This window comes from Triticum dicoccoides, chromosome 7A, assembly GCF_002162155.2.
Source record: "Triticum dicoccoides isolate Atlit2015 ecotype Zavitan chromosome 7A, WEW_v2.0, whole genome shotgun sequence".
In the NCBI taxonomy this organism is placed as follows: domain Eukaryota; kingdom Viridiplantae; phylum Streptophyta; class Magnoliopsida; order Poales; family Poaceae; genus Triticum; species Triticum dicoccoides.
Window position 1 is genome coordinate 521,341,828 of NC_041392.1, and position 18,637 is coordinate 521,360,464.

The 18,637-nt window shown below is 47.2% G+C and overlaps 1 protein-coding gene and 1 pseudogene across 1 annotated transcript; both read right to left on the reverse strand.

The window, feature by feature from the left end:
• Positions 1 to 11,630: 11,630 nt before the first annotated feature.
• LOC119334300 lies at positions 11,631 to 15,608 on the reverse strand (annotated as a pseudogene).
• A 513-nt stretch (positions 15,609 to 16,121) lies between these two features.
• LOC119334301 (pentatricopeptide repeat-containing protein At1g08070, chloroplastic-like) lies at positions 16,122 to 18,087 on the reverse strand. The gene has a single exon (XM_037606892.1). The coding sequence runs from the start codon at positions 18,067 to 18,069 to the stop codon at positions 16,159 to 16,161; it is 1,911 nt and encodes a 636-aa protein (XP_037462789.1). The 5' UTR covers positions 18,070 to 18,087; the 3' UTR covers positions 16,122 to 16,158.
• Between the last annotated feature and the right edge of the window lie 550 nt (positions 18,088 to 18,637).

An 18,637-nucleotide genomic window follows, 5' to 3' on the forward strand; every position in this document is an offset into this window, starting at 1 on the left:
TTAAACACTTAGGCGAGCATTGGGCTACAGCTAAGCCTCCGAGTGGGAGTCTGGCTCACCACTCGGTAGGATTTTTAAACACTTAGGCGAGCACTGGGCTGCAGCTAAGCCTCCGAGTGGGAGTCTGGCTCACCACTCGGTAGGATTTTTAAACACTTAGGCGAGCACTGAGTTGCAGCTAAGCCTCCGAGTGGGAGCCTAGCTCACCACTCGGTAGGATTTTTAAACACTTAGGCGAGCACTGGGCTGCAGCGAAGCCTCCGAGCGGGAGCCTGGTGTAACACCCTCGATGCGACTATATCTCCCATGTATCGAGGCACGACTTAGAGGCATAATCGCATTGAAGGCATATGTCGCAAGTTAGGCAATCTTCACAAACATCCCATATAATATAATTAATAAAAGGGGAGATAACATAGTTGGCTTACACTCACCACGTCAATCAAGGTACATAAATAACATTACATCAACCAAGCACTCATGGCCTGACTACGGCGCCAAAATAAAAGATAACCCAACATGCAACACGGTCCCGATCACCCCCAACTGGGCACCACTACTGATCATCAGGAAAGGAAACATAGTAACGTTGAGAGTCCTCGTCGAACTCCCACTTGAGCTCGAGCGCGTCACCTGGAGCGGAATCATCAGGCCCTGCATCTGGTGTAATAGTAATCTGTGAGCCACAGGGACTCAGCAATCTCGCACCCTCGCGATCAAGACTATTTAAGCTTATAGGTAAGGCAAGGTAAAAATATCTGTGGAGCTGCAGCAAGCGACTAGCATATATGGTGGCTATCCTGTTCGCAAAAGAGAGCGAGAAGAGGAGGCAAAGCGCGAGCGAGAAACTAGAGGACAACCTGCGCAAACATTACTCCAACACCATGTCCACTTCCCGGACTCCGCCGAGAAGAGGCCATCACGGTAACACACTTAGTTGATTCATTTTAATTAAATTAAGGTTCAAGTTATCTACAATCGGACATTAACAAATTCCCATCTGCCCATAACCGCGGGCACGGCTTTCGAAAGTTCAAATCCCTGCAGGGGAGTCCCAACTTAGCCCATGACAAGCTCTCACGGTCAACGAAGGAATAGACCTCCTCCCGAGATGTTCCGATCAGACTCGGTACCTCGGTTCTTCAAGACACTTCGACAGGTTAAAACAAGACCAGCAACACCGCCCGAATGTGCCGACAAATCCCGATAGGAGCTGCACATATCTCGTTCTCAGGGCACACTCAGATGAGCCAGACGTCGGGTAGGCCAGCCCAGAGTTGCCCCTGGTAGCCCCGGACATCGCTCGGTTGGACCAACACTCAGAGGAGCACTGACCCGGGGGGGCTAAAATAAGATGACCCTCGGGCTCCGGAAACCCAAGGGAAAAAGAGGCTAGGCGGCAAATGGTAAAACCAAGGTTGGGCATTGCTGGAAAAGCTTTAAACAAGGCGAACTATCAAGGGGTTCCCATTATAACCCAACCGTGTAAGGAACGCAAAATCTGGGAACATAACACCGATATGACGGAAACTAGGGCGGCAAGAGTGGAACAAAACACTAGGCAAGAGGCCGAGCCTTCCACCCTTTACCAAGTATATAGATGCATTAAGATAACATGGCCATATAATGATATCCCAACAAGTAAATAATGTTCCAACAAGGAACGGCCTCCAATCTTCACCTGCAACTAGCAACGCTATAAGAGGGGCCGAGCAAAGCGGTAACATAGCCAATCAACGGTTTGCTAGGACATGGTGGGTTAGAGGTTTGACATGGCAATTTAGGAGGCTTGAAAGAAAGTGGTAGGCATCATAGCATTGGCATAGCAAAAGAGCGAGCAATCTAGCATAGCAAAGATAGTAGTGATTTCGAGGGTATGATCATCTTGCCTGCAAAGTTGTCAGAGTTGACTGGATCCTCGAAAGCAAACTCAACGGGCTCCTCATTAGCGAACTCGTCTCCCGGCTCTACCCAAACAAGACAAACAAGCAACAAGGACACAATCAACCACGTGCAAGGCTCAAACAATATGATGCAAAGATGATATGCTATGCGGGATGCGATGCGGGATGCATATGCAAGATTTGACAAGGAATGCATGAACCTGTCCTCAACATGGGAATCCAAGTGTGCCACTGGAAAGATGAGATGAAATCTCTTGAAAACGATATAAAGAATGCCGGAATCGGAGTTACGGTTTGGAAATGGCAAGCAATTCAAATATGACCACGTTCTGCGATTTACAGCAAGTAGCCATCTAAATGCAATGAGATGAACATGCTACAGCATCCAAACATGGCATCAAAATACATGGCAAGGATGCATTCATGATTCTTAACAAAAGTCTAGCACTGATCTACGGCCAAATCATCCATTAACAGGTTCAAACAAGCATGGCAAAAATGCATATGGTAAACAGATTTCAGACTTAGTGAAATTAACACTTGTCTGGAATTTCAGATCAGGTAGCATTCTTTGGAGCATGAAAACTATGCTACAGGACCTGAACATGGCAAAGTAAAGCATGGCATGGAGCTACTCAAAGAGCTTAACAAAAGTCCCTTAGTGACCTTGAGCCAAAAGGGATCAGAAAACACATTTGCAAGCATGTGAACATGGAAAAAACATAATCAGTACTCAGACTTAGTTAAAACTGGAGCATGCTGAAACAGATATCAAGTAGGCATGTTTACGAGCTCGATGCACTCACTACGGAGCAAGTCATGACAAGCTAAGCATACATCCATCAAGAATACACAAAATGCAAGCTATACATGGCAAGAACAATAACATAGCATGCACGGATCAACTACAACATCATCGGCAAAATCGCTAACAAGTAGACAATCTGCCCAGATTCACGAAGTAGCAAAAGTAGAGCTCGATTGACTCAAGCTAGGGTGCTCCATAATTGCAAACAAAGACATGGATGGATAGAGCACTACAAGATTAACAAAACATCCTTAGTGATCATCCTCAAAAGAGGCACGGATCACTAGGAAACAACATGAACATATGGCCATATGAGATAAACAGCTCAAGGACTTGGTGGAAATGCTAAGTCCCCGAAATCGGCATTACCAAGTGCCTCACTTTGCAAGCTCGTGCTAGTCACCACACACATCACAAAAATACATGGGTTGCACCTCTGGAAAGATGGCAAAACCCTTAACAAAACATATGTAGAACTCATGGGCATATCATGCACACATTAATCATGGCAAAAATGACAAATCTCTAAATGGAGCAGCAGATCTGACAATTATCTCAAGTAGCATTCTTCTAACAGCATTTCGGGTATCAAGATGAACTCAAATGAAAATGATGCAATGGAATGAAATGATATACTCTCTGAGATGAACATTTTGATATGCTATATGCCCAAAATGGAGCTACAGATGCAAAGTTACGATGCGATGAACATAGGCAAAAAAATTAGGGTTAGGGACGGAAAGTCAACCGAGATCTAGATCCGGATCTGGCACTGTTCACGCGCGGATTACGAGGTTCAACGGCCGGAGCTCGCCGGAGTTGACGACGTCGACGGCGGCCGGCGGATCCGTGGAAGGAGGAGGGTGGAGAGGCGAGGCGACCCGGGCGGTGCGGTGCGGCCTCCGGCGACGTGGGGCGGCGACGCGGCGAGGAGAGGCGGCGGCGGTCGGAGTGGGACGCTGCAGCGGAGCGGCGAGGGTCGCGGCGGAGGGACGGCGGCGGTGGTCCGGCGCCGGTGCGGGAGAGGAGAGGCGGCGCGGGCGGATGGCGGGCAGCGGCGCGCGCTTCGGGTCGCGGGGGCTCCTCCTGGGCCGAGCGGGCCGCGGCGGGGTGGAGCGGCCGGTGTGCCACGTGTCGGCGCCTGGTTGGTCGCGGGCGTCGGCGGCTGGGTGTCCGGAGCGGACAGACAATGTCCGGCGCGGCGGATCTGGGATTTTTAGGGTTTCGAGGAGGGGATCCGAGATTTGGAATGAGGGGTCTATATATAGGCATAGAGGGAGCTAGGAGAGTCCAAATGAGGTGCGGTTTTCGGCCACGCGATCGTGATTGAACGCCCTAGATGATGGAGAGGGTTTTGATGGGTTTTGGGGCCAAAATGGAGGGGTGTTGGGCTGCAACACACACGAGGCCTTTTCGGTCCCTCGGTTAACCATTGGAGTATCAAACGAAGTCCAAATGGTACGAAACTTGACAGACGGTCTACCGGTAGTGAACCAAGGCCGCTTGGCAAGTCTCGGTCCAATCCGGGAATGTTTAATCCCCACACACGAAAGAAGGCTAGAAATGACCACCGGAAGAGAACGAAGCGCCGGAATGCAACGGACAACGGGGAAAATGCTCAAATGCATGAGATAAACACGTATGCAAATGCAATGCACATGATGACATGATATGAGATGCATGGCAACGATAACAACACACGGAGACAAAAACCCGAACCCGAGAAAATAAAATAACTTAAGGCCGGAAACGACAAGAGTTGGAGTACAAATTGGGTAAGTTACATCCGGGGTGTTACACCTGGCTCACCACTCGGTAGGATTTTTAAACACTTAGGCGAGCACTGGGCTGCAACTAAGCCTCCGAGTGGGAGCCTGGCTCACCACTCGGTAGGATTTTTAAACACTTAGGCGAGCACTGGGCTGCAGCTAAGCCTCCGAATGGGAGTCTGGCTCACCACTCGGTAGGATTTTTTTACAAACTTAGGCGAAACGGATTCGCAGCTAAGCCATCCACTGGGGGATTTCACACGCAAACAAAAGTGACAACAATTATAGGAAAAATTGTAACACTCTTGTCTTTGATGAATAGACTACAGAAGTTTTTCTTATTACATCTCACCCGAGTGAGAATTCAAGTTTAAAAGGGGCGGAGCAGTTCTGCATTCCAAGCTCGTGGCTCATCGATCTGGCGATCGACATTGTAAAGGTGATACGCTCCATTGTGGAGGACTCTGGTGACGATGAAGGGACCTTCCCAAGTAGGAGCGAGCTTGTGTGGTTTCTGTTGATCCACTCGGAGGACCAAATCTCCTTCTTGGAAGGCTCGACTCTTCACATTTCTGGCATGGAATCGACGCAAGTCTTGCTGATAAATGGTCGATCGGATCATAGCCATTTCTCTTTCTTATTCCAGGAGGTCGACTGCGTCTTGACGGGCTTGTTCTGCTTCATCTTCAGTATAAAGCTCGACTCGGGGTGCATTGTGAAGTAGATCATTCGGCAGGACTGCTTCCGCTCCGTAAACCAGAAAGAACGGAGTTCTTCCAGTCAACCGATTCGGGGTGGTCCTCAATCCCCATAGAACTGACGGAAGCTCGTTGACCCAAGCGCCTGCTGCGTGCTTGAGATCACGCATCAGCCGAGGCTTTAGTCCTTTGAGAATCAGACCATTTGCCCTTTCTGCTTGTCCATTCGACTGGGGGTGGGCGACCGATGCGTAGTCGACTCGTGTGCCTTGAGAGGCGCAAAAAGCTCTGAACTTGTCTGAACCAAAGTTTGACCCATTATCGGTGATGATGCTATGCGGGACTCCATATCTGAATGTTAACTCCCTGATGAAACTGATAGCAGTGCAAGCATCAAGATTCTTGATAGGCTTAGCTTCAATCCATTTGGTAAACTTGTCGACTGCCACAAGCACATGTGTGAAACCGCTCCTGCCTGTTCTCAATGGGCCAACCATGTCCAGTCCCCAAACAGCGAAGGGCCAGACGAGTGGAATGGTCTTTAGGGCTGATGCAGGCTTGTGCGACATGTTGGAGTAGAGCTGGCACCCTTCACACTTGTCGACTATCTCTTTTGCCATTTCATTCGCTCTTGGCCAGTAAAATCCCGCTCGGTATGCTTTATCCACAATGGTCTGAGAGGACGCATGATGACCACAGGTCCCCGAGTGGATATCATCAAGGATTATCTGACCTTCTTCTGGTGTTATACACTTCTGACCAACTCCAGTCGCGCCTTCTCTATACAACTGTCCCTTTATGACTGTAAAGGCCTTGGATCGACGGACGATCTGTCGAGCCTCTTCTTCGTCCTCCGGGAGTTCCTTTCTTAGGATATACGCGATGTATGGTATCGTCCAGTCGGGGGTGATTGCCAAAACTTCCATGATTAGGTCGACCGCTGCCGGAATTTCAACTTCAGTCGGATCTGTGGCACTCTTTGACTGCGGGGCTTCATTTGTAAAAGGATCTTCTTGGACTGATGGCGAGTGGATGTGTTCCAAAAACACATTGCTGGGGATGGCTTCTCTCTTGGAGCCTATCTTTGCCAAATCATCAGCCGCTTGATTTTTCAGTCGGGGGATGTGATGAAGCTCTAACCCCTCGAATTTCTTCTCTAACTTTCTCACTGCATTGCAATAACCAGTCATAGCTGGACTCCTGACGTCCCACTCCTTCATCACCTGATTAACCACCAAATCTGAGTCGTCATAGACCATGAGGCGACGGACGCCGAGTGAAATGGCCATGCGCAACCCATACAAAAGTGCTTCATATTCTGCTTCGTTATTGGAGGAATCGAAGTGAATCTGGAGAACATACCTGAGCTTATCTCCTTGGGGGGAAACCAATACTACCCCAGCACCGGAACCATTCAGCATCTTAGATCCATCGAAGAACATGGTCCAGTGCTCCGAGTGAACTTGAGTCGGAAGTTGCTGTTCATCCACTCGGTGACGAAATCTGCAATTGCTTGGGACTTAATAGCTTTCTTTGCCTCAAACTTGATATCTAGGGGAAGAATTTCAATCGCCCATTTGGCCACTCGACCAATTGCATCTCTGTTGTGCAAAATCTCTGATAGTGGAGCGTCGCTGACGACTGTAATGGAATGATCAGAGAAGTAATGTGCAACCTTCTTCGTGGTCATATAAATCCCATATACAAGCTTCTGGTAATGAGGATATCTTTGCTTTGAAGGAGTCAAAACTTCAGAAACATAATATACTGGGCGCTGAACTTTGAAGGCCTTTCCTTCTTCTTCCCGCTCAACCGTAAGTACTGTACTGACAACTTGTCTTGTGGCTGCCATGTAAAGCAGCAAAGATCTAGCCTCTCCATACATACCCCCCTACATCACTGTCAGAGTTAGGACCACGACAGGAGTGACAGAGGGAACACCATTCTCCACAACGTACCAGAGATCGTTATCAATTGCCTCAAGATGCATGCGCATCTTATTCTTCCAGTAGGGGTAGTCCGTCCCATCGAAGGTAGGACACCCAACAGAAACCTTGATCATACCTGCGGTCGACATAACTAAAACTCCGGGCGGTTAAACCAAAATCACACAGAACAAGAGAGCACATTGCTCTGATACCAATTGAAAGTGCGTTATATCGACTAGAGAGGGGTGAATAGGCGATTTTTATGAATTCTTCACTTAGGAATTTAAGGGTGAGGAAATTCCTGAGTGAAAAACTACTTGCAGCGGAATAAGTACTTAGAAGTAAACATAACAAAGCATGATCATGGTCTTCATAAAGAAATGAAAACAAGCATAGAGTACAGAAAGCGTAAACACAGGATAACACAGGATAAGACAAACAAATTGAAGAAATTAAACTGAGGAAATAGAGAAAGTCTTCAGTCAAAGTCTTCAAACATATATGAACAAGCACACAACACAGATAAGAGGAGATGGAAGGGTTGAGGAAATGGAACCAGTTAGCTCGGTGAAGACAATGATTTGGTAGACCAGTTCCAACTGCTGTGACAATTGTACGTCTGGTTAGGGCAGCTAGGTATTTAAACCTGAGGACACACAGTCCCGGACACCCAGTCCTGAACACGCAGCTCGGGACACTTAGTCCTCACCGTATTCCCCTTGAGCTAAGGTCACACAGACCTCGCCTAATCACTCATTGTAAGTCTTCAGGTGACTTCCAAACCTTCACAGACTCGGTCACTCGGCGATCCAAAATTTCCTCTTGGATGCTCTAGACCATGACGCCTAACCGTCTGGAAGATGCACAATCTTCAAAGGTAACAAGCGTCGGATCTACGCAGGATCAATCTCTTCAGTGATGCTCAATCGCTTGGGGTTTGTTGGTGTTTGGGTTTGGGTTTTTCTCACTTGATGATTTTCACTCAAAGTCCTCGAAGGATGGAATGCTCTCAAATGACAAGTGTCAGTTTCTCTCGGAGCAGCCAACCAACTAGTGGTTCTAGGGGGCGGCTATTTATAGCCTAGGGAGCAGCCCGACATGTAAGACATAAATGCCCTTCAATGATATGACCGTTAGGTGGATAGATATTTTGGAACAGCTGGCGCATAACACGGCAACGGTCGGAATTTTGAGTATCAAATTCCTCAGGGCTATCATGTTCCTCACTATGTAGGCAATCCGCAGTGGCGAATTCCTAACTCCTCAGTCAGAACAAATTCCTCAGAGACCAGAAGAACTTCGTCTCTGTCACTGAAGAAATTGACTGAACTGTATGAGATTTCCAATGGCTTCACTCGAAGGGATTGGTAGGTGTAGGATTTTGAGTTGAGCATCACTTGGAAATTTTTCCTTAGTATTTCCTCGACCCCCTTTAACAGTACGGTGTTTCCTATGACTCAAGAAGGAGAAAGTGAAACTACGAAAATAAAAGTCTTTATGCTTCATGTTCCTCGAATGAATACCAAGTCTTCAGGATTACACCAATTTCTTCACTTTCGAAGTCTTCAGAAAGTGTTCAGAAATCCAAGGTCTTCAGTCAAAGAACTTTATTTTTAGGGGTCGACTTTCTCTGTAAATATCAAACTCCTCATATACTTATAGACATGTGCACACTCACAAATGTATCAGTCCCTTAACCTATAAGTCTTCAATAGACCAAAATCACTAAGGGGCGCTAGATGCACTTACAGAGAGGTATGTGACTGCCTTGCCAGCGCAAAGGAGATATGAGGAGCTACAGGAGGTTGCAGGGTTGCAGCCTAGGGGGTGAGATTGACTAGAAGGAGGGGACACATTCGGTGGCATAGTGCTACACAAGTCTCATGAGATCTACAAGACCAATTGACTAGGTTGCTCAAAAATTGCAACGAGAAGCATCCCCGGTAATGATCTCCCATGTTGCGCATCGGTACAACGGAATCGGGATGTCAACGACGTTTAGATTATGAAAACAGAAAACTACAATGACCGAACTGTCTGAGAGGGAAGAAAAATCACACAGTTATAATGTCTCTAAATGCATTTTTCACAGACCTGCTTGCATTCATAATGATGGTTTTCTATGTTGGATGTGAAAGTTGGCTAGATTTTCACAATGAGTAAAAACATTCGTGGATGGTCTTTACGGAACTAGGTAAGCGTGAGTTGAAATGTCCGAATGATTGTAAATTACATAAAATCTCCACTACTTCATCCATACCATATGTGGTTTCTTTCTTTGTGTACTGCCACTACCTGGCTAGCAGAGTCACCATGTATAAAACAACATAAGACACTACGTCTTTTCTAGGGTTTGCTATAGAGGAGGCGACCATGAGGCACCTAGTTTGTCCCAATGACACATTGGTACCGCCGCGGGTTCCCGTATCCTTCTCCAGCCACTACAGCGACGCGAGGATGGGGAACCTCGGATCTTAGTGTCCTGGTTCGTGTTTCATAGGGATTTGAGTTCTACGTTGCCGAAGAGATTGGGGTAGCGGCGGCGATAGGAATAACGGTTCGTTGACTTTCCCCATGTTGACGTCCCTCCTCGGAGTGGCGTTGATGATCCGAGGATGACATTAACCATCGCGCACTCGATGTGGCGTGATTGGCATTTGTTCAACGGTGGTATCATGCGGAGAGATTGGCGTTGCAGCGTATTTTTATTCTCCAATTTCATTTCTGCTTGAAAGCTCAGCCGTGTACGACTCCATCGGGGAACCTGTGAGGTTTGTGTCTCCAACTCTATGTGGCGGGGTTGGGATTATCTCTTGCCCTCTTCGGTGTCGGCTTCTTCAGGCCGACGATCTATCCAGTTCACGGTCGCCAACGTCTTCTAGTCTACATTGACAACCTCCCGTCCACTGCTTCTACAAGCTCTTGGATTTTAACAAGTTTGCTAGTGAGACGGAGGTCCATAGGCGACAATGATGTTTGCTCATGGTGCGCCGCTGGTGGAAGCACAAGGAAGACGGTGTTGATTTCTTCGAGATCATATTTATTCCTTACCATTGTAAGGAAGTTCTTATCAAAAGCTGATTTTTATTTAATATATGGCCTTCAGCCTTTAAAAAAACATGTGTGCAATGTTATGAGTCATAAACATGGACTGTATGGAGTACAATTTTTTAGAGGCAATTTTGTGCCGTGAAAATGTCACATGGTAACATGAAGAGTCAGCTTGTGCCCTTCTCATTTTTAAGGGAGATTGGCATTCTGTGTATAGATAACAGAGTAAGTTTTTTCTTTTCATTTTCACTTGGTCTACTTAGTGGGATGGGTAAATAATTTCTTTTTTTGCGGGATAAACTTCCGATCTATTCATTTTCAACCATGGTAGTATAATGAACACTGAAAATAATAAAAAATATATTCAAATTTGTAGACCATCTAAAGACAACTACAAACACTGAAACGACCCGAAGGCGCGTCGCTGTCATTGCCCCTCCCTTGCCGGAGCCGAGCAAACCTTCTTGTAGTAGACAGTCGGGAAGTCGTCATGCTAAGACCTCATAAAACCAATGCATCAGAATAACAACTGCCGCCGATGAAGAGTGTAGATAAGAAGGATCCAACCTAGACACACAAACAAAGACGAACGACGAACAAATCCGAGCAAATCCACTGAAAACAGATCCACTAAAGACACACCTCCACACGCCCAATATGAAGCACACACATCCTAATTAACATCGTGTTGGATTATTTTTATCAATCTCCATGAACTTCTCTATCAGGCTTGTTTGGATGAGAAGCATTACTTTTGGGACTTTTCTCGTTTGTTTCAAAATTTGAACGATGCCGAAAGACCCTGATCTGAACAGCCCCATAGCAACGATGTGGATCTTTTATACGTGCAATGCACGTTTATATTAGGTAAGATATATCTGTTGCATATTGATATTTGGTAAGATATCAATTATTTCTTCACGAGAATGATAGGATATTAATTACATGGCAGATTTCAAGGGATAGCGTTGAGTCAAAACGTGTTTACAATCAATGGCAGTGGTGGGTAATTAGAACGTTAAACGTGTTTGGTGCTCAACATTGGAGCGATTTGAACCGCTAGATAACATGATTTAACGGTCGAGATGGTTTGAATCTGTCCATTTGGGTCTTTTTATATTGGTATAGATAGATATAGATGAAAATACTCATATCTTCTTTCTTAGTTGTGTCACTATATCCAACACAAAGTAGGCCACACAACACAATGATACTAGGTAATATCCTGTTCGTTGTTGCATAAATCGATTGCAAGATAGTTGATCGTATTTGATCATTGTATAGTTGTAAAATATTTAATAAATATAAAATAGTATAATAATTTATGCATGGTTGTATGTTTGTATGTTGAGGTGAGTATTTTTCTATACATGGTTTATTTTCTTTCGGCACTTCAAATTGCCTGACATATTTTCATCGTGGTTATCTATTGACACAAACGGAAATGACCATTGGGCTTATCCATGGTTGAATTTTGTATTGTCTAGACAAATCTAAGACAAGCTTTTTGGGACGAAGGGAGTACTACATAACAATTTCAAAACTTACCATGTGAATTCAGAGAAACGACACACCAAGAAGTGCATGCATCACTGAATGAAACCACTTAGTTTCAAAACCTGAACGATGTCTTCATCATTTAGCTGTACAATTCAAGATACCCAAATCTTTCAGCGTGCTCAAGGTCCACGTGGAGTGTGTGGTGGTAGCTGAAGCTCTTCAGCACTCTTCTCCAGCATCTCGAGCACTCTGGTCATGGAAGGCCGGTCCGAAGGGGAGATTTGCACGCACCACAGCCCGACCACCACCATCTTCCTCACCAGTCCGGTAGCCTTGCCATCGCTATCATCGATGGCGCAAGCTCTTGCACAGAACTGATCTAAGCCTTCATATAAACACTGGGGGAAATACTTGCTGCTGCTGCTTGCCTCTGAATCAGTGAAATCGTCGTCATCCATGCTCCTCCTAGCCCCAGATATCTCAAGAACCATCATGCCATAGCTGTAGACGTCGGACTTGCTGGTGACTGCCCCTACTCCCCTGGAGAACACCTCAGGCGTGATGTACCCGATCGTGCCCCGAGCTCCTGCAATGGACACCGCGATTGTGCTCTCTTTTTGGGAGCACAGCTTGGCCAGTCCGAAGTCGGAGATCTTAGGCCGGAGGTCCCGGTCCAGGAGGATGTTGTGAGGCTTGATGTCAAAATGCACAATGTGCGCGTTGCAACCTCTGTGCAGGTACTCGAGGCCTCGCGCAATGCCGACAGCAATGTCGAACAGTGTCTCCCAGCCAAGTGAGTTGTGCTCAGTGCCTCTCCCAGAAGTGTATCTTTCAAGGGAGCCATTCGGCATGAACTCATAGATGAGTCCCCTTTTAGATCTACCCTGCAAGCAGAATCCCAGCAGCGTGACGACGTTGACATGGGAGGTCCTGCTGATGCTGGCGACCTCAGTCATGAAATCCTCGCCATCGACGTCCCTGTTGTCCTTGAGCATCTTCACGGCAATCTCACGGCCATCCGGGAGTCTGCCTTTGTAGACCACACCGTTGCCGCCGTGGCCAAGTTTGTGCGAGAAAGATTTCGTCATCCGTTTCACTTGCGAGTAGCTGTACCTCCTCGGATGTTGCCGCCGCAGGAAGGATTCAATCGTCGGTGTGTCCCTCTTCCAGGGCATGGGAGGAAGTGAGCCATGAAACTTCTTCTTGTAATACAGAAATGCTCCCAGAAGACAGAGGCACAGCAGCGCCAATGCACTCAGGGTCCCCGCAAGTATGTATGTTCTAGCCTTCTTCCTCCCTGAGGGAGTCCCTGATTCAGACGCCGGAGGAGGAGGTAGCAGGGGTGCCATGGACGGCGGCATGCTGGGGATGAAGGCCATGAACTCATAGCGCAGGTAGCAGCTGGGCCCGTTTAGACGGACACCGTCCATGTCGGCGCAGCATCCGGCGAGCCAGACCATGTGCGATGCCAGGCACCGGCTGCACTCCTCGGCGGGCAGGTCCTCCGTGCATTGCGCCAGCCCATGCAGCGTCATGTTCGGTGTGACCTCCTCGGCATCAAAGGCAAACCGGAGCGTCGAGGCCGCCGCGGCGGGGAGCATCCGCCCGGCCAGCCTCTGACGCGCCGCACCCAGGCTCACTGGATCTGAGAAGTTGTGGGGGTTGGGCACGTCGAACCGCCGCGCCGGTGACGTGTCCGCGGTGCCGAAGAAGGGGGTGTCATCGTAGCGCACGAGGCAGTGCCCGTACCAGAGGACAATGTCCCTGCGGCCTGCGCACCGGGTCCCGGGCAACTCGGCTGCCGCGCCAGCGAGACAGGCAGAGCAGTCGGACCGCTCCGCGTCGGTGAAGCACATGGCGAGCCCAAAGACCGTGTCCGCCGCGTCGCTGGCGCCAGTGGTGAAAGTGGAGTTCAGGAAGCTGGCGTCCGTGGCGGCCATGTGTTGGAGAGGCCTGGAGCCGGAGGAGGTTGGCCTCGAAGCCGGCGCTACGGTTTGAGGTGGCTGCAGTAGAGGTGGAGCAGTCAGGGCAGGCGTACCTGCCATTGGCCTTGGTCCCGCAGATGTTGGGGAGCTGGGAGAACACTTGTGGGAGGAAGACGACGACGGTGAAGAGGAAGAGGCGCCGATGAGGCAAAGCCATGGCACTGCAACTGCAGAGGATGGCATCCACGTCAGAACTGATGAATCTTGCTTCAAGACTGTAATGCAATGCAATGCAAATTATTCATGCAAGGAGAATTGCCAAGGGAAAAAGTTGGGGATTAGTAGCAGGGAGTCAAGATGAAGTCTTCCCCGCAGGAGAGACTAGGACAGGCACCGGCCGGCAAGAAGCAAGTTGCATGGTGGAGCAAGCTGTACTGAGTGCATCAGCCAACGCCACACAAATCCATTTGTCTCCACAGCAGCAGGTCAAAGAAGATGGCTGACTAGGTAGCAAAGGTCCTATCTACTGCTATTCCACCACAAAACTGATTTATACGGCATCTTATTAATAATATCTCTTTCTCTCTCCACATATTCTAGGTGTATAATTAAAAGTTGAATGCAAAAAAAAACTAGGAGCTGTATGGTGGTTGCAGTGATAGTCTCTGAAGCTTCAACAAGTGCAAACACAGATGTACATTGCACTTAAACTTAGCTAATGAATTGACATTGTAGACCAAAGTAAGAATGAGAACTGAAATAACGGCACTTCTGAAGTCCTGGGATATTTTCAGTTCTATTAAAGTAACTAATTAATGTGATTATAAGATGATATAACATAGTAAAATACAATTTATCTTAGCTCTGTTGCTGTGAAACAAATAAGATGCAGAGGAAATAATTTTATCACAACAGCAGATTCCAAGGAAGAAAAGCCAGCCACATACCTGGTCCAAAGTGCAAGTAGAGCTATGCCCTAAACTTATAGAACATAAAAGGAACCCAGCCATAGCACATTTCTCATGATCAACGTGTAGATGGGGAAGATCCGAAGTGCAGGTAGAGTTACAAAGAAACCTCTCCTGAAACTCGCAAAATGCCACCCTACAACTTTGTATAAGTTTTCTTTTTGAGGTGCAACTTTGTATAAGTTATGACACAGAACTGATGTCATGTCAAGTTGTTTATGCAAAAGAAAAGTACGTATTAGCAATGCAAAGGAAGTTCTTTTTTGATAGTTAGCAGTCCATCACAACCCACACTGGAACCTGGGCCAATAGATATACACAGACCTCAGGAATCTGGTGCAGGGAAGCAGTGCAGAGTGAAGTGCAGAAAGACAACAGAGAAGATAACACTGTTATCTTTCATACTGCAGGAACCATACTACTTTTTCCAGGTTCTCATTTCTCAGTAGGGACATTCTTCTTGCATATAGTGAAGTCCTAAAAGAAGAGGTGACAGATGCAAAACAAGTTAGCCAACTAAAAAGGAAAATGGAGTGCCAAAGCTAGATTTGTTTCTTCAAATGTAGATAAAGTACTGACAAGCCAGTCGCATAATCAAAGGTTTGCTACTCCATAATAACTCAAACAAAAAGACGTTAACACCAAATCAAAGTTCTCAACTAATGCAACTAGCCTCATTCATTGTGCTACTTTGTAAGAACTTACTCCCTCTGTCCCAAAATATAAGAACGTTTTCGACACTAGTATAGTGTAAAAAACGTTCTTATATTTTGGGACGGAGGGAGTATATTTGAAGTCCTTGACAACATTGCAACTTATAGAAAAACGGCCAACAGACTTCATATCTGATAAAGGGTTATTTCTTTGGATTATATAACAAACAGTAGGATGGATATTTCCCACCAGACAGAAGAATAGAATATATATGCAACACAATAGATCGAACATGACACAGAAATAAAGATGAACGGGTTCCTCTACCTTGTAAGGTAGTGCAACTGCAACAACTTCTAATAGTTATTTCCGTCTTCAATTAATATTTTTATATCTTCATGAAGACCAATAGTTTCATGGGATGCAATTCCAGTGGCGTAATAGGCTTTTTACAAACCTTTGATAGGCATCAGGGCACAAAACTCAGCCCTCCAGACAAAAGCTTGCCAGTATGGAAAATCAGAACGAGATTTTCCCCCATTATGTATTGCTTACCATTTTGAAACCATGAAGACCAACCTTGAATTTGTGTACACCACTCCTGACAAGGACTAAATTTAAGCAAGACCAGGAGAACCAGGTGTTCCACAATGAACACGATCATGTTTCTTCGTCTCTGAATGATTTACATACATGAAGTGCTCCATATCAAAGTCATCACCTTTGCGTTTTGCAACTCTGTGCTGGCTCATTCAGCATCCAAGTTTGTCTTGTAGAAGAACATCACAGTGAACTCTGACAGTAACAGACAATCACAGATTTCCAGTCAATTCCGAATTTCTCAAAACTGAGCTGTTTTCTTTTTGGCTAACCTGTGCTGTTTTGGAAAAGACCATCTTCTGTCGTATGAAACTAATACGAGCAAATTCCAACTTGTTTATTCACAGTGAAAGCTACCAGTAGTCTTTGCAAGAGCATTCACCATTTACAAAGTGATGGTAGCGGTTAACATCTCTTATGATGATCTCACGCTGCACAATCTGTGAAATCAGTTTGATAACAACATGACAGTCCTCGCAAACTCGAAGATTCTTAGTCACAAGAAGCTTTGTCCCAGGAGGTGTACTAATGAGCCCAAACGCAATGGCCAACCTCTCACTGTGGCTTCTCACCATATTCCTCTTTTCATCATCATCCACATTGTGGAAAACTGGCATTGTGTCAGGCACGTAGCCAGCATCACTCATGAGACCTTCCAATCTCTCTAGCTCTTCATATATTTCATCTGATCTAGGATGAGATGCATCCCCAACTAGAAATCCATGAGTTTTTCCTTTCAACTCAATCCAACTGCAAGCGAGGATTTTTTTCAGGCCTCTATTGGTCATTAGCTTTCTCACCCTTGCAGCGTTTTCCCATTTCCCAGACTGAGCATAGATATTTGATAGATGGACATAATTACCAGCATCTTCAGGCTCGAGCTCAATCAACTTCTGCAGGGCTAGCTCACCTAGTTCAACATTTTTGTGGATCTTACAACCATTGAGAAGTGCCCCCCATATTCCTGAATCTGGTTTGATAGACATTCCTTTAATAAGGTCATATGCTTCCTCAAACCTACCGGTGTGACCAAGAACATCTACAAGGCAAGTGTAATGCTGCACTGTTGGCTTGATGGAGTACACATCAACCATCAGACCAAAGAACTCTCTTGCTTCTTCTACCATCCCTCCATGGTTGCAGGCAGATAAAACCCCAACAAAAGTGATGTTGTCAGGAGTCACTTGAGCATCTCCCCTCATTTTGTTAAACAGTTCAAGTGCTTCGTCAGCATGGCCATGCATCCCGTATCCACATATCATGGCATTCCAAGAAACAAGTTCCCTCTTCATAAGTTGCTCAAAGAGAACACGAGCCACCTGCACCCACCCACTCTTGGCATACATGTCCAGAAGGGAAGTTTTCAGCTTATCCTGCCGCCCAAATCCCCTCCTCCAACCAAACCCATGCAGCTCTCTCCCTCTAGGCAGAGCAGCGGCATCAGCCGCCGCTGATATTGTACTCACCAGAGTAGCGATTGTGGGCCCAACACCATTAGAAGCCATGTCACGGCACAATGAAAGCGCCTCCATGGGTCGCCCATTCTGCCCATATGCAGCAATCATCGAATTCCACACGACAGCGTCTCTCACCGCGATCCCATCAAACACCGCTCGAGCATCGTCCACACACCCGCACTTGGCGTACATGTCAACAACGCCGGCGCACACAAACACATCCTGGCCCCACCGCGTGCCCGAGACGCGCTCGTGCACCTCCCTCCCGGTCTCCAGGTCCAGGAGCGCCGCGCACGCCTTGAGCACCAGCGGGTACGTGAAGTTATCCGGCTCCACGCCGTGCTCCGCCATCCCATAATAGAGCTGCACCGCGGCCTCGTGGGGCCCCTCCCGCGCGTAGGCCCTGATCAGCACGTTCCACAGGAACACGTTCCGCTTGGGCATTCCGTCAAACAGGCGGCGCGCCTGCCCAACATGGCCGCAGGCAGAGTACAGGTCGACGAGCTTGGTGGACAAGACCGTGTCAGGGCCGAGGCCCGAGACGAGGAGCCTGCCATGGAGCTGCCTGCCTGCGCGCAGGGAACCAGCGGCGACGCAGGATTGGAGGATGGAGGTGTAGTGGTGGTAGGAATGAGTGGAAGAAGCGAGGTGGCAGTTGGTGCTTGGAGGTGGCGTTGCTGCAATGGCGGTGGTGGGTGGGAGGGTTGTAGCCCTGCCGAGGGAAGAGGAGATGAGACGACGGAGACGGCGGCGGTGTCCGGCGGGTGACGGCGCGTTTCTCGACTTTGAAAGGATGGAGGGAAGCATCGTCTGCCCGCGGTGGCGGTTAAACCGGCCCCGTGCCTACTTGAGCACGTCACACGTCGATATACCCAAGGAAATCCCTATTTGACGCACCTTGCTTCAAACTGTCGCCGAAATCACTAACTAATTAAGGAATACTCGTTGCAAAAAGCACTCCACTTTTTCAGATCATGACAAATGGCACATATGCAGCACGTCACTTGTCGCAACCTGAAAGTTTCCCTTTTTTCGTAGATCCATTTATTCAAAACGTTCTATGTTTTAAACCGTGCGTTCAAATCTCGAACCGTTTTTATCGTTGGATTCCTCGCGTCGAGATCTTCAAAACTAGATCCCATGTTGATAAGTTTTGACGAACTTTTTTTCACGAAAAAAATCGGACGAAAAAAACCGGGCGAAAAAACCGGACCGGAAGCATGGTTTTTTTCCCTTTCCGAAAGAGGCACGTCCGTGCCTCTCGCGAAATCACAACCGTGCCTCTCGTGGAAGCAAAACCGTGACTCTCGTGGAAGAAAAAAAACAGAAAACATGTTTTTTTTAGTTTCCGAGAGGCACGGCCGTGACTCTCGCG

What these genes read in the sequence shown, in the direction of transcription:
- LOC119334301 (XM_037606892.1), bottom strand. Translation starts at nt 18,069, where the DNA reads ATGCTTCCCTCCATCCTTTCAAAGTCGAGAAACGCGCCGTCACCCGCC.